The sequence below is a fragment of the Salvelinus sp. IW2-2015 genome, linkage group LG15 (assembly GCF_002910315.2).
Source record: "Salvelinus sp. IW2-2015 linkage group LG15, ASM291031v2, whole genome shotgun sequence".
Taxonomy (NCBI): domain Eukaryota; kingdom Metazoa; phylum Chordata; class Actinopteri; order Salmoniformes; family Salmonidae; genus Salvelinus; species Salvelinus sp. IW2-2015.
This window is the reverse complement of record NC_036855.1, coordinates 22,097,925-22,114,874: the sequence shown is the minus strand read 5'-3', so window position 1 is coordinate 22,114,874 and position 16,950 is coordinate 22,097,925. Positions and strand designations below refer to the sequence as shown.

The following is a 16,950-nucleotide window of genomic DNA, read 5'->3' as shown; positions in this document are numbered from 1 at the left end:
CTTATTCCTAATGCTCTAGGAAAAACCTAACTGTATTCGCTGCAGTTGATTTCTTTAATCAAATATGACAGCAGATTTCAGTGGCAAAATTGAAAATAGCAGCAAGACGAGAGTGGCATCATCTGAGTGGCATGTAGATTCAAAACTTAACTTCAAGTTCAGAGTTTGGCTTTGAAGTGTAATTTGTCCTGTGCACACCTCGCTTTGTGCAACAGGCAGGCAGGCTCTTTGATGACCCAGAGCTCGTTAAGAGCTTATGATTACAGTTCAGAGCAGGTCTAATCAGGGAGGGCTTCCTCCCCAAATGTTATGGCTTTTGACATTCCCAACACCATTCACCTTCTCCAAGACAAACGGCCATTGTGCCCGGCTGGCGGTGCCCCTCTGCCAGTGAGTGGCATCCCCTGGGGCATCCGCAGGGGGATTTGCTGCAATCCGAGGTGACATGGCTGCTTCTATAAAAGGTCAGGAGAATAGAGGAAAATGGAGTGGTGTTGTTGATGCCGAAACTCCACTACTTCTCCATACCAAGCTACTGAGCCCATCTATGGTCAAACTCAATCACAGCTGCTTAGTCCCTGTCGTCGTCCAACCTTTGTTTTTCCGTGCCTGTTTGTTGCTTTTGTTTCACTTTTTTTCTTTATTCCTTCTTTCCTCTCATGCCTCATGGATCACAGCTGTAATTAAAGTGCTCACTCACTTGACTAGCTAAAAATTGTTTCTGAAAACATGACTTCAGTTGGTATCTGATACTGACAGGAGACTTCATCGAATCTCAGAGGAAATAAAGATGTTCTCTAAGATGTAACGCTCCTAGATTTGGACTCTTACTTCTTCATTAGCAAGATGTTTATAAAAGTACAACTACAGGTTAGCCTAAGATGACATGTAGCCGTTAGAAAGGATTTCAGTAGGAAAAGACTGACATTTTGACTACTGTAGCCAATAGCAGGAGGAGAAGGGAGAGGTTTTCTGCACTTATTCAAAGATGATATGGAGAAAGTGATAACTAACAATATCTGGCCCTTGTTTCTGGGGAAATAATGACCCTGAGAGGAATTACAGTGAGGAATGCCACTGATCGTTCCGGGTAAAAGCTTCCTGGCATAGAGCAATGAGCAGTGATCTGCACAAGCACTGGAAAAATAAATGGAAAACTGGACCGATTGAGAGCAGAGCCATTGTTCAAAGGGCTGCTGAATTGGAAGCGGGTGCTGGTGGTTATGGAGACAGAGAGTCCCTGGCTCCACCAGTGCCCATGCCTCAGTCAGCTTCAGGCCCCAGGCCTGTTCTGTTGCTGGGAGCTGGAGTGGAGAGGGGTGGGGTGGAGACACAGCTTTTCCTGGGATGGGCTTGTGGGGGCATTGATGCCAACTGATGACAAGACTGGAAAGGGAGTCACATAAATAATAATAATTAGGTGGCCGCTTATATTTGTCCTATTTCACATTATACAGTGCTTTCGGAAAGTATTCAGACCCCTTGACTTTTTCCACATTTTGTTATGTTAGCCTTATTCAAAAATTTTACGAAATTGTTTTTTTCTTCATTAATCTACACACAATACTCCATAAGGAAAAGCGAAAACAGGTTTTTAGAAAAAAGTATTCAGACCTTTTGCTGTGAGCTCAGGTGCATCCTGTTTCCATTGATCATCCTTCAGATGTTTCTACCACTTGATTGGAGTCCACCTGTGGTAAATTCAATTGATTGGACATGATTTTGAAAGGCACACACCTGTCCATATAAGTTCCCACAGATGACAGTGCAAGTCAGAGCAAAAACCAAGCCATGAGGTCGAAGGAATTGTCTGTAGAGCTCAGAAACAGGATTGTGTCGAGGCACAGATCTGGGGCAAGGTACCAAAACATTTCTGCAGCATTGAATGTCCCCAAGAACACAGTGGCCGCCATAATTCTTAAATGGAAGAAGTTTGGAACCACCAAGACTCTTCCTAGCGCTGGCCGCCCTGCCAAACTGAGCAATCGGGGGAGAAGGGCCTTGGTCAGGGAGGTAACCAAGAACCCGATGGTCACTCTGACAGAGCTCCAGAGTTCCTCTGTGGTGTTGGGAGAACCTTCCAGAAGGACAACCATCTCTGCAGCATTCCACCAATCGCGCCTTTATGGTAGAGTGGCTAGATGGAAGCCACTCCTCAGTAAAAGACACATGACAGCCTGCTTGGAGTTTGCAGGCACCTAAAGGTCTCTCAGACCATGAGAAACAAGATTCTCTAGTCTGATAAAACCAAGATTGAACTCTTTGGCCTGAATGCCAAGCGTCACGTTTGGAGGAAACCTGGCTCCATCCCTACGGTGAAGCATGGTAGTGGCAGCATCATGCTGTGGGGATGATTTTCAGTGGCAGGCACTGGGAGACTAGTCAGGATCGAGGGAAAGATGACCAGAGCAAAGTACAGAGAGATCCTTAATGAAAACCTGCTCCAGAGTGCTCAGGACCTCAGACTGGGTCGAAGGTTCACCTTCCAACAGGACAACGACCCTAAGCACACAGCCAAGACAACGCAGGAGTGGCTTCAGGACAAGTTTCTGAATGTCCTTGAGTGGCCCAGCCAGAGCCCGGATTTCAACCCGATCTCTGGAGAGACCTGACAATAGCTGTACAGTGAAGCTCCCCATCCAACCTGACAGAGCTTGAGAGGATATACAGAGAAGAATGGGAGAAACTTCCCAAATACAGGTGTGCCAAGTTTGTAGCGTCATAAGACTCAAGTCTGTAATCATTGCCAAAGTTGTTTCAACAAAGTACTAAATTAAGGGTCTGAATACTTATGTAATTGTAATATTTCAGTTTTTTACTTTTAATATATTTGCCCAAAAAATCTAAAACTGTTTTTGCTCTGTCATTATGGGGTATTGTGTTTAGATTGAGGGGGAAAAACTATTGAATACATTTTATAATAAGGCTGTAACGTAACAAAATGGGGAAAAAGTCAAGGGGTCTGAATACTTTCTGAATGCACTGTTATTTATTTTGCTCTGAAAAATTGAGGGGCCAAATAAAATCAGCCATGGGACAAATTGGCCCCGTGGGCCGCCTTTTGGTGAACCCTGCCCTAATCCTTATTCTAAACCTTACCCTAACCATAACCTTAGCAAGCAGTTGCTTATCAGCAGATAGTTTGATGATAGTATGACCATCTGTAGAGCATAAATAAAGTGACTGATCTTTTTTGTAGTGTTCACTTTTCAAGCTTCATTTCACTTTTGATATAGCTGAATACCCCATAGAAAATAAAGATTTTGTTGCGTGTCTGAGAGACTTTTAGAATTGGATCTCAGGTGGTCACAGTTAGATGCAGTGCATAGCACTGTAATAAAATCTATCTGTTTTCTGGGATTCCTGACAGTAAAAGTGTCTGCGCTGAGTTATGAGTTGCTCAGAAGTGGACCAGGTGTTCTGGGTGCCCCATGTCCCTGGGGTGAAATTCTCTTAGAACCGACACCACATAGGAAACACATAATACCATTAAACTTGCACACATGTGTGCATACAAAATGCACGCTCAAACTCATGCATACACACACAGCCATTCAGTCCCATGTTTTCAGGATCTTTAGGGCTCTACTGCTTGGCTGTAACCAATGATGTCACTCTAGCTCCCTCTTGTGACTTAATAAAAGCAGTAGCTAGAGACAGAAGAGAAGGCGAGACATCTCACAGGCTCTTTTTTGGGCAGGTGTTATTGGGCAGTTTCACATTGAAAATAATCCTGTCTGTGTCAGTGGGCGTTCCCTTTCTCGAGTGCGCTTGCTAGAGATTATGAAGGAACTGTATGTTCACCCGAAGGAAGGATAGACCGCTTACTCAGACGGGAACCGTGACCATTTTTTTCCAATGGTAAACGGCCATAATGAGACATATTCATTATCCACCATCATTGGCAGTAGCTTCTTGCCAAGCTGGTACTCTAGCAGTGAGCAGTTAGGTAATGGAAGTAGGAAGCATTGTCAGTAAACCATAGCATGCCGAGGTGAATAAGTTGCTAAAGTTTGCCATTTGCTCTTTCCCAATGCGGTATAATGGTTTATAACTGCCATGCATAATTGTAGGACATCTGGCGTCCACGATGGAAGTACACGTTGGCTCTCCCCTTCTATTCAAACAAACAAGTGAGCCAATGCCAAACATCTGTTACCATGCGAACAGCATCTCCGTCATCAGGCCTGGGGGCTGAGACCTGAGTCCCAGCTGAGATATAAATAGCAATCAAAAGCTAACAAGGTTGACACAAGCGGGCAGGCAGCCTGCACGTGGAGTTAGGGCTGGGAGATAAATGGGAGCTTGATAAGGAGGGACGAGTTAGTAAAAGGACAGGAATGCTGGGAGTGTCTCATGATCATTGAAACCCGCAGTATGGGAAGGGCAGGAGCAAAACCATGACAAATCAGAGCCTTTATTAGCACCAGTCATTATGACTGTAGCAACCGTCTGCCATGGCCACCAGAATTAGAACTGTTAGTTCATTACTGTACACAAATAAGATTGAGGAAGTGAAGGCTTACAGGTGTGTGTGTGTATTCTGAACATCTGGGGTGTATTCAGTAAGGTAAAACTTAACAGATACTGTAGAATGAAATTAATAGAGCTGACTTGATTCTACATGACAGACAATCATATTGGTTCCAATCCACACAATACATTTCATCATTGTATTTTCTATCAGAAAGTAAGCTGGCCCTCCTTGAAGTTTTGTAGATCGATGCATTGCGCTCTTTTTATCTTTAAAGCCCTCTTACGTAAACTTCTGCCATAGCTTTACCTCATTGTTAACCTTCAGATGTATATGTTACCAGACCTGGACTCAGGGATGGCAAACCCTGGAGATCCTTTCAATTTCCACCAAGTTAGGTAAATCTGCTTTTGTGGATTGATCTCCAAAAGTCCTTAAAGTCGGTGCCACTAGCGCAGGGGTCATCAACTAGACTCAGCCGCGGGCCGATTTATTTTCTTGAGCGGATGGTCAGGGGGCCAGAACATAATTATAAATCATTTGTACCCTGCAAATTAACGCAAGAAGCCCAAAATTAGATTGTATTTGACAAAAACATAATCATTTCAAACCTTGATTACATTGGTACATGATCATTGCACCCAACTGAACTGGCCCCGGGAGGTCATTTCTGTCACCTGTTCACATAGAGCCCTCCCTTTCTGACCTTGACTGTTCCTATTCATGTGGACCTGTCCAGCTCTTTGTCTGTCTATTCGCTTAAAGAACGTTTTCCCCATCCAGGCTCATCTCTTTCTTTAGTTGTTGTGATTTTTCAGAACATTCTCTTCAATGCCAATCCACCCTTGATGAAGCAAAGTTTTTGAAACAACATTAAATCAAATCCAGTAAGTGAAAGGAATATAGTTCTTTCTTTATCTGACTTCTTTATTGAGTTATTGCATCACATGGTGCTTTCTTTCTCATGGTCTCATCAGGTTTCTCAACTCTATAAACTCGTTCCACTCTATAAAGTGTATGTCTGGGTTTCAGCATCTGCAGGTGGTTTGACCGAGCAGAAGAAGATGATCCATGCAGATCAGACCAGTCTGACCTGTACATCTCTTTGTCTCCACAGGAGTTCTCCTCTCCGGACTTCAGGAATAACTCTGTGACCAGTCGAACCCCCACCCCTCCAGGACATTACTCGCCCCACAGCCCTATTGATCGCGAGCTGTCTGTCTCCCCCAGACGCAGGTAAGAACATTCTCAATCCTCGGCTCCTCTACAGATCTACCACGATGTACAGTACAAATTTACCCACTCTAACGTATGTTGTTATTGTGTATTTTGAATATGTGATTATGACTTACTACAAACAGGCTTAGGGTAAAACAAACTCCTGTAGCAATTCAGCGTAATGTGTAAAAACGCATAACGCAGCACTTAGTTAACCAAAACAGATGTGGTTGATCTTGGAGCTACAAGTCAGACTATTTTAGTGTGCATTGAAGGATTCAGCTGTCTTTATCAAACATTGACTTAATTGATTAGACATTTTGATTGTACCTTACTCTGAGAGTCAGTGCTCTCATACTGTAGTGCTATTTACTCATCAGCCAAAAAGAACAGAAAGAAGAAAGTTTAGATTTTTCAAATCTGTTCAACTGTTCCTTACAAAGCCTCTCAGGTAGTCTGTTTTTAGCCGTACTCAGTGTTCCTCCCTCCTGGAGAGGATGGGGTGTGTCTGTGTGCAGTTCTTAAAGAGCCTCTCCTTTCTGCTGTTCATGTGACATGTCAGAATATAGCATCAGACCCAGCCACCTCAGGCTTTTACTCTTATCCCCCAAAATGTCTTATTTCACTTCTTCCCCTAATTGTCCCCCCACTCTGTAGGCCCCAGGCTTCACATCAAGCCTCTCCCCCCCCTCTGACTCAGCCAATCACAGGGTAAGAGACACCCCCTGAGATGCTTCTTTTCTCTCCAGGCCAATGAGTGACAGCCGAAAGGCACACTTTTCAGTCCGAAACTCAATCTTCTCCTGCGCCTGTTTGGTGTATATATATAGGTGTGTGTGCTTGTGTTTTTGTGTGTTTGCTGGGTTACCACAGCTGAGGATAGACGTGCAGCCAAGAACAACTGTTACATCTGAAAGCAAAGATTATCTAGTTGTAAAGGAATTCTCCTCTTTGTTCCCCCTTTGTTTCTGAGGTGAGTTATTTCTGACTTTTATTGTGTTTGGTAATGAGTTTAGGGGCAACTGGCTTTAATTAGTATGGCTGTGTTTTTGAATGACGCAATGCAAACAACACCAACAGCCCTATTGTTCTCACATTGGAGAATGCTGTTGGAGCTGGGAGCAGTGATAGCATCTGTTTGGACTGAGGCTTGTTTAAAGACATGTATTTTCACTAAAGGAAGATCAGGTGTTCTCTGTGCCAAGTGTGGCTGTGGAAACATGAAAAGGACACTTTTTCCATGTGCACATTTCTAGAGTGGTTTCTTAAAAACATTCTGACTGTTGTGGAGTCCACAAAGTACTTACTTTGATAACACACAAGATACTGTGTGTTATGTGTAGCCTATTCCAGTTGTACTCTTCTTTTGAGTATGCATACATACAGTATATTATGATATGGCCGTTTTTGTAACAGATTTCCCTCCATCTGTATGTTTCTGCCGTTCACAATTCTGCAGTCATGTTTGCTTTGCTCCCATGCTTTTGTGCTCTTAGTACATTTGACCCAGTATGTCCATTGGTTTGAAGATGTAATGTGAATGAGGGGAAAAGGGAAATGGATTGAGCAGGGTGGAGTGGAGCGTGATGAAGACTTGGAGGGTGTGTTGGAGAGTCTGTTTTCAATTTAAACCATGTTCTATAATGCAAAGGAAAGAGTTTAAGCATTGGGTAAACTTGGAGGTTTGTCTCATCGTTTTGCCATCTCCTGTTTCAGCCGTGTTACATCAGTGGGAAGTAAGTTCCAAATACTGATGAAAGGCAGGCACGAACTCCAGTCCACATGAAGGCATGCACACACATCTCTCCATTTCCATAGTGCCTTAAACAGGATTAGCCATGTGAATGATTCTTATTTTCCATGGTATTGTCTTAGATTAGATCAGCACAGGGGGAATTTATACAGTCAGTGTTTTGACAGATGTGCTGTAACCTGGCATATGATAACACAGAGAGAGATCCAGATGATGAGAATTGGCAGACTTTTACTGACAGTTTAGCAGGGATGTTCTGCTCAATTCGCTGCAGGTGAATGGCAATACACCGCACCTGTGGACTGAGGGTCTGTCTGACCGGTTTCACACATAACCTGACTGACTGAAAGGCTCCCTCCAGGCAAACAATGTTGACTACAGTATTCTGTGCATAGGTCCGTGTGTACATTTGACTGTCATCTTTCTGTCCATTTTTTTTCTCTCAGAGTTGTTGCTAGGCTAGGAAAATATAACAATGGCAACCACACACAGTTGCTATTGAATGAACAATAAAGTGAACCACTTTTTCATTCCACCACCCCAGTGGCTAAGAATGTGCTGCTCATAAACCTGTAAGTGCAGTGCTACTGTGCTGCCTGCTAATCTGCTAATTAGCTAGGCAGCAGAGAAACTACCCTGAGGTGTTCACTCTTAAGACTATGTCCCATCACAAGCACTTCCATTGGTCCAAAATGGCCACAAACCATGCATTGGCTTGAGTTGCCTCATAAGTTATCTTGCCTCAAAGCTAAAAGGTGTCCATTGGCTCCAGTGGGTCATAAATGTAATGATGGCGTGAGAGAGGGGTAGTGGTACATGATAGAAATGACACGTCTCTGATTTTCCATCCAGGAATGCCTGGAGTCAAACAGCAGGATTCCCCACTTTATTTGGCCAATCATGGCTGCTGTGGTGGTGGGTATCTGAAAAGCTTTAGCCACAGTTCTACTTTACTAGCCATAAGCTAGAATGTCTTCACCTTAATACCCAAACACTACACCAATAATGTATGCTACTTAGTTGATAACATGGTACCGTCTACTCTACACAGGCGTTTTCAATGTGTTCTTTACCTTGCCTGCAGGACATTTTCAGACTAGAGCAGTTGCTGCTGTAAGTGGATAGCAAGGTGATCCAGTTCAGTTGTGAGTGTTTGGACTGAGATTGGAGGCTGGCTTTGGCAACTTTCCTGGGGGTATGCAATGTAGACTTTGGGCTAGAAGGTCAGTCACAAAGCTGACTGCTGCCCCTATCTTAATTTCCTCTGGATTCTCTCAAACTAACCCCACATAAATCCTCCACAATGTACACATCGCCTTGAACATATATGGACATTATTACACCGTCGACCATACACGGAATGTACATATGTACAGTACGTAGATAGAACATAGATTGTACATGGAATGTATATAGATATGGATTGACTGATCAGTCTATTTATCAGAGAGGTTACATAATAGGTAATAGCTACATCCCCTCTCTCTCCCACAGCAGTTCTGGCTCGGATTTTGCCATGCAGAGGTTTGACCGGGATTCAGAGGTCTACAAGATGATCCAGGAGAACAAGGAGTCTCGCACGGCCCCTCGACAGTCCAACACCTTCCGCATGCTGCAGGAGGTTTTGGAGTCTGATGAGAAGGGTGAGCAGAGCCTCCCATAAACACACTCGTCTTCACTCTCTCTCTCTCTCTCTCTCTGTGACACGCTGGTCTAATAAACAGGTGTGTAGGATGTACTGTCCCGTTTGAAACCTATTTGATGGGTCAACTGGATGTCAACTCCGAGGTCGATAGAGGTTATTGTCCGATAACAGATATTGTCCAATTCGGTACAATTTACCACAATTTTACTCAATTGTTTCATCAACCTTGTATTCTGTCTGGCTACTCAGACAGTTATTTGATATCGATAGAAACATCAGGCCATCCCCTGGTCCAAAGCAGAAATAAAGTCAGATAAGGAAACTCTTGCATACATACTCTGACCTAGAGCATTGTTTTCAATGGACAGCAGAGTGTGAGTGTTGTTGTTTTTACTTTTACAAGCGGAGATGGTAATAAGAGCTTTATGAAGTGACAACAACCAGCATGTGTCATGAAGTGTGTGTCCCGGATCATAAACTGGTGGTGTTCAGACAAACTGTGTCAGCTCTGACTGACTCTGCTCTCCTCTGTTGCTCTCTGGTTTGTTCTATGCAGAGGCAGCTGTGCGGTTCCCAGGACTCTCCCCCAAACCCACCCCTCCCAAACCCACATCACCCGGGGGCGGAGTCCCCAAGTACCACACCTGTGAGAAGTGTGGCACCAGCATTGTGTAAGAGTCACCTCATGTCACATGCTGTCTCCATGTCCACAGGGGTAATTGTGACATGTTCTCTCTGTCCATAGGGGTAATTGTGACATGTTCTCTCTGTCCACAGGGGTAATTGTGACATGTTCTCTCTGTCCACAGGGGTAATTGTGACATGTTCTCATGTCCACAGGGGTAATTGTGACATGTTCTCTCTGTCCACAGGGGTAATTGTGACATGTTCTCATGTCCACAGGGGTAATTGTGACATGTTCTCATGTCCACAGGGGTAATTGTGACATGTTCTCTCTGTCCACAGGGGTAATTGTGACATGTTCTCTCTGTCCACAGGGGTAATTGCGTAACTGATGACAAATAATAAGTAATAATAAGCTGCTGACAAATACAAGCCCTGACATTGATACGTTTCCTTAAGGTGCAGGTTATTCCTCATAAATACAGAGGAGCTGAGTTAATAAGCCTTTCTACAGTGTTTGTGTGCGTAATGTACAAAGATTCAAATACGCAGAAACATGCAGAAACAATGTTTGTGTTGAGTACGACTGTGTCCATCTGTCTGCAGTACACAGGCGGTGCGCATCATGGACGACCGCTTCCGCCACCCAGAGTGCTACACCTGTTCTACACCAGAGTGCGGTCTCAACCTGAAGATGCGAGGTCACTTCTGGGTGGGAGAGGAGATGTTCTGTGAGAAGCATGCCCGCGAGAATTACCAGGGCCTTGGCACTGCCCCCCGTGCCACCGTCTCACCTCGCCACTGAGGCTCAAAGCAATAGACCATGGGCTGGGGAACGAGAGTGGGAGGGCCAACACATCAGAGGTTGTGCCTTTTCTATAGCATTTAACTATTCTCTCCAGTTTTCTAATTCAGTTACTATGAGATTTGTATGGAACTTTTCTTTTCCCAGGCCCTCCCGGTTTAGCCCTTACAGCTGCACACTAGCGATAACAATACACCTATATCGGGCGGCAGGCAGCCTAGTGGTTAGAGCGTTGGACTAGTAACCGAAAGGTTGCAATCCCCGAGCTGACAAGGTAAAAAACTGTCGTTCTGTCCCTGAACAAGGCAGTTAATCCACTGTTCCTAGGCCGTCATTGAACATAAGAATTTGTTCTTAACTGACTTGCCTAGTTAAATAAAGGTAAAACAAATAGATATAATAAAGTAAATAAACATCTCATTCAGACAACTTAGTTGGCTACACTTGCCACATTTACACCAACTTATTACACAACAGAACTGGTATATGAATCAGATCAATGACAGACATTTTAATCCTTTAAACAGCTTTGAGACTCCTGCTGTCCCGTTCGGAGGAAGGGAAACAAACTCTTAATTTGAATTCCAAAGCATTTGAAAGACAGAAGACATACACATACAAAGGGAGAACTTTCATCTGTGTCAAAGTTTGTACTGTATTTGTGTGTGTGCTTGCGTGCATGTGTTTGTGGAATTCAACTTGAGCAAGAGTTTCGATCATTCCTTTTGAAGTGATGGTTTAAGTGCCTGCATTGCTGCCATCTCCCCCTGCTATTGGGATCACTATTGAAAGGTTTCAGTGGATTCAGCTTTAGAATGTCAGGCCGAGACTGTTGTTTGCTTTTGCCTCGTGGTAGCACATCAGTTTAGTTGGAATTATGAAATGTGTATTTGCTTTATTGCTTTTTTTTTCTTTTTTTTTTAAATAAGGGAATATAAAGATGTGATATAAATAAAAACATTTTTGTGAATGTTTCTTTTATAGAACAATATATAGTACCGTATCATATGACGTCTGATGGCATGTGTATGCACAGGCCTGCATGACTTGTAGTACTATTTTAGTGTGAAGAGGTTTGCTGATGCTATTGCTGTATATTCTGTTTCTTCACAGCAGCACCCACAGAAAGACACAGTGTCACACTTCATAATAACACATCAACATTTTGGAAAAATATGTAAGGGTAAAACTACATGTATCTTGGTTGACCTTTTGTACAGTTAGCTATGCTATGCAATTGTACCATCAACAGCTTATGTTGTTGAAAATGATGTCATGTAGGCTAAACCTTCCAGCTCCCTGGACAATAAACACCATGTGGACCCCTTCTCCTCATCCTGTAGATCATTCTATAGATAATCCTATAGATGGGTACATCTGGCCTACTGGTCCCACCTCTGTCTCTCTACCAGGGAAATAATTGTGGACACACAGTCAGGTTCATTTGTGCTATAACCTGGCTGTTTTGGGAGCAACATTCAGAATTTATAAAATGAGCTTGGAAGTAGGTCTTCTATTCTCTGTAAATTGGTGATGAGCAGATTTTTTCTGCATTATGTTTTGTAAGAATAAATTGTATCTTTGATGCTCTTGAAATTGGGTTTTGGGTTGAATTGGTCATTTTGTGTTACCTACAGCTCCTAAAATGGATCTCATGCTTGTAAGATTTCTTAAATATGTAATGCATGTAGACTCAAATATCCTTAGACCTTTTGCATGAACCATGTGGCCAAGTAATTGTGATTATATATAAAAAGTGATGCAAATCTAATGGAAACGCACATATTACCTTTCCTCAAATAAAAAGGTACATCTCAGTGAATCAAAATAAAATATTAGCTTTTATAATCCCACACATAACTTGAAGGCAGTATGCTTTAAAGCACTCCTTTGGGCGCTGTGAACACAGAGACTGCTCAGTCTGTCATTTACAGAGATGCGGGAAGTAGTTCATTATCTGTACAAAACAGTTAATCTGATAATACTTGTTGAATATGTTTTACTGTTTTTTTTAAATACTTTGCAAATGCGACTTATTTCTATGTGAAAACTGAAATGGTCTATTCATTCCTTTTCAGTAGACGCTCTTATCCAGAGCAATTTACAGTAGTGAGTGCATCCATTTTCACACTGGTCCCCTGTGGGAATCAAACCCGAGCACCATGCTCTACCAACTGAGCCACATCATCACAAAGCCCTTGATGTCTCACTGTACTCAGTTACTGTCTTGTGCATTGTTCTTCTTCATGGTGATGGAAAGTCTACAGGTACAAACCTAGATGACCAACCTATGAACAATACAGTAATGTACATTGAGTGGTTGGTAAGGATGGTCAATTAATACTGTGCAAAAAGTGGATGTTTTCCATGTTATTTGATTAAGAAAAATATTTTATTTGATATGGATGTTTTGTGTCTTTCCCATAACTTTGTACCTTTCGACGTTTGAGGACAGGGTTTTGTTCTGTCTGGATTCTATTAGAATGACATCACAGAGAAAGGGACAGGGCAACAACTCTTACATTTCCAACTATTGAATCCTGCAAGATATTATACTACCATTTTTTGCCAAAGCAGAGATCATGAAATATAGTTTTTTTCCGAGCTTCAGACATCTATATCGATCCGCTAATACTAGCGAAGGCCAAGTGCACTATTTTTGTGAATACTTTTTAATCTTTTTTTAAAAATATATTATTTTTTCTTCTCATTTTTCAGGCGGTGCTACAGCACCCTCAGCCTCTCTACTTCCCGCGACTATGGTCATTTATACTTAAGACTGTTTTTCACAGGTACTGCTGTTTTATCTTTCCTCCAGAAGGGGGCCACATTGTCACAGTTAAAGTTTTGCATTATACTGAGGCTGTCCGACATATCATCTTTGATATGTATTGTACTGGGGTTTACAACACAGTATGGTGATTCTGTGTTGTAGGACTTATAAAAAAAACGCTTAAGTAAATAACTGTAAAAGAACAACAGATTCACAAAAATGTATACAATCCAATACCTTCAAGTACTGTACGGTACTGTATTATACTTTTTGACTCATTATGTTTTGCACAATAACTTCAAGGCAGACAATGATGAGATGTCCACCATAAAGTTATTTAATAGATAGTGGTTATAAAGACATTTTAGTATTAATATGTATTATTTTTAGCAACTGGAATAATCCCACAGATTCAGTGGTCTAGGTTGAGGATATATGGGTGTGGTTCCTGTGGGTTTGGCATGGAAGTCAGCCATCAGCAGCTTCCATGCTGTTATTAAATCCACCATTAGATGTCATAGCTTCCTCAAGAAAGGAACAACATCAGACCTCATGATGATACAGTACAGCAGTAGTCTAGTAGTTTGTATTTAGTATTACACTGTAATGGTTTCCACACTATTGGAGTTTTTCCACCACTGTTAGTAATGCTAAGATGATTTCTACCTTATTTTCTTGAAGATACTGTATCTAGTAAACTTGTTTCGTTACGGCTATAGAAACCTGTGATTGTATTAGCCACTTTGAAGACGACAGTGCTCGTTGTACTGGTGTGTAATGTGAGGTTGGGAAGAGCCAGCGGAAATGCCCAAGAGGGATCATCACATTCCTACTCCATCCTGACGTCACTTCCACCCAACCTCTTTCAACACTGAATCTCACTCTTCTCTCCTCAGATCTTCAGCTTCTCAGCTGGTCCCTCCACCTTTCCTTCCTTCCGTTCCCCCTCTTACCATATTCCACCTGGAATGGAGTCCAGATGTGGAACAGAGAGAGGGAGAGATTGCAATGGGGGAGGAGAGGGAGGAGGAGGGGGGGGGGGGGCTATGCAGAGAATCTTGGAACGACATTAAAGTTTGTCTGGATGCCATTAAGTACAACTTGATATAAAGTGCAGTTAGGAAAATAAAATTAAAAAAACCAAATAAGAGAAATTAGAGATCTGGTGAGCGGGAGTTGGAGGGGGTGTTGTTCTTGAAGCCTTATTTAACGGCTTGGATAAATAGCCCTCTGTTTCATCGCTGAGCAGGCACCTATCCACTCTTTCTGGTTTCCTTAAGAAATCATGCTGTCTCTCTGAGCCTGCTCCAGTGTACAGTATCACATACAGGAATAACAAACCGGGGGTCTGCAGGGTGGGTCAGAGCACACTGCACCATTGTACGACCGGGCATGCTAGCATGACTTGAGGTGCCTGCCTTTTGGATATGTCTGTGAATACATGTCACCCCCAACTGCACCAAGACCCCTTTCAAATACTCTCCTGGTTCACCTTTTCATATTTCAAAATGCACTCCAGATTTGAAACTCTACAGTTTCATTCCTCCCCTGCCTCTCATACTGTATATCAGCAAGTATTTTTAAACAAATGTGTAGAGGGCAGCACTGTTGGGATTTTTTAAAGACAAAGACAGACTTGTTGAAATGGACGCCTGCTGAAAGTTGAATGTTTTTTTTGGAGTGTTCAAAATTGCTTTAGGATACAAAAAGTCTTACCAGGCTGTATCTCATTTTATTCTTTGCTCTCAGCAAAACATCATTTTAGAGTTGGAGGAATTGTAATGGCATTGCCATGGAATCTTGATTTCAACCCATCCGGATCAATAACAATCACAACCCGATATAGTCTACCTTGAAAGCAACTGCAAAACGTACATGTATCTGTAACTTTTAAGCTATACTTCTTTCACCCACATAAAAATGATGCATCTTTTTTTAGATAGGTGATCACTGTGGTTGCCCCTACAATCATTTGGATAACGAACTAAAGCAGACACTTTCATTAGTGATGGGCATAAGCATTAGTTGGGGTCATAATGCTATGAAAACAGTACCATAAACTAAATCACAACTGCTCACTGGAAGTAAAAGGGACCATCTATTTCAATGACCAGTAGTGTAGTTAGTACTACCGCTTGATCGCTGCCTTTCTTTTCTTATTTTTTTGTTGTTTAAAGCATACGGTGACTCATGGATAAGGCCCCATAATATTGCTTGCTATAGCAACAGGCAATTGGCAGTAGCAGTAGTGTCATTAACCTGTAAAACTCTCTAAACACAATGCTATAGTATTCACTAGGAATATGTTTGCAATAAAAGCAATGTTCACTCAACATGTTATTTCAGTTGCAAATATCCTGTCATGTATAGACCTACAGTGGCAAGAAAAAGTATGTGAACCCTTTGGAATTACCTGGATTTCTGCATAAATTGGTAATACAATTTGATCTGATCTTCATCTAAGTCACAACAATAGACAAACACAGTGTGCTTAAACTAATAACACACAAATTATTGTATTCTTCTTGTCTATATTGAATACATCATTTAAACATTCACAGTATACGTTGGAAAAAGTATGTGAACCCCTAGGTTAATGACTTCTCCAAAAGCTAATTGGAGTCAGGAGTCAGCTAACCTGGAGTCCAATCAATGAGACGAGATTAGAGATGTTGGTTAGAGCTGTCTAGCCCTATAAAAAACATTCGCACAATTTGAGTTTGCTATTCACAAGAAGTATTGCCTGATGTGAACCATGCCTCAAACAAAAGAGATCTCAGAAGACTTAAGATTAAGGATTGTTGACTTGCATAAAGCTGGAAATGGTTACAAAAGTATCTCTAAAAGCCTTGATGTTCATCAGTCCATGGTAAGACAAATTGTCTATAAATGGAGAAAGTTCAGCACTGTTGCTACTCTCCCTAGGAGTGGCCGTCCTGCAAAAAATGACTGCAAGAGCACAGCGCAGAATGCTCAATGAGGTTAAGAAGAATCCTAGAGTGTGAGCTAGACTTACAGAAATCTCTGGAACATGTTAACATCTCTGTTGATGAGTCTACGATACGTAAAACACTAAACAAGAATGGTGTTCATGGGAGGACACCACAGAAGAAGCCATTGCTGTCCAAGAAAAACATTGCTGCACGTCTGAAGTTTGCAGAAGTGCAGCTGGATTTTCCATAGTGCTACTGGCAAAATATTCTGTGGACAGATGAAACTACAATTGAGTTGTTGTTTGGAAGGAACACACAACACTATGTGTGGAGAAAAAAAAGGCACACCAACATCAAAAACTTATCCCAACTGTAAAGTATGGTGGAGGGAGCATCATGGTTTGGGGCTGCTTTGCTGCCTCAGGACATGGACAGCTTACTCTCATCGATGGAAAAATGAATTCCCAAGTTTATCAAAACATTTTGCAGGAGAGGCTGTCTGTCAATTGAAGCTCAACAGAAGTTGAGTGATGCAACAGGACAACGACCCAAAACACAGAAGTAAATCAACCACAGAATGGCTTCAACAGAAGAAAATACGCCTTCTGGAGTGGCCCAGTCAGAGTCCTGACCTCAACCCAATTGAGATGCTGTGGCATGACCTCAAGAGAGCGGTTCACACCAGACATCCCAAGAATATTGCTTAGCTGAAACAATTTTGTAAA

General features: G+C 42.2%; 1 protein-coding gene across 4 annotated transcripts in view; it reads left to right on the top strand.

Moving 5' to 3' along the window:
• The window catches only part of LOC111974595 (PDZ and LIM domain protein 2), a 55,516-nt gene extending 43,397 nt beyond the window's left edge, over positions 1–12,119 (top strand). Inside the window, exons 7-11 of one of the 4 annotated variants that reach the window (XM_024002443.2) lie at positions 5,592–5,710; positions 6,350–6,403; positions 8,943–9,088; positions 9,647–9,761; positions 10,321–12,119. In XM_024002443.2, the coding sequence (XP_023858211.1) occupies positions 5,592–5,710; positions 6,350–6,403; positions 8,943–9,088; positions 9,647–9,761; positions 10,321–10,519 (633 nt within the window). In that variant the 3' untranslated portion in view covers positions 10,520–12,119. Of the gene's footprint in view, positions 1–5,591; positions 5,711–6,349; positions 6,404–8,939; positions 9,089–9,646; positions 9,762–10,320 lie in introns of all 4 variants that reach the window. The other 3 variants (XM_024002442.2, XM_024002445.2, XM_024002444.1) reach the window with 3 other exon arrangements.
• Positions 12,120–16,950: the final 4,831 nt, after the last annotated feature.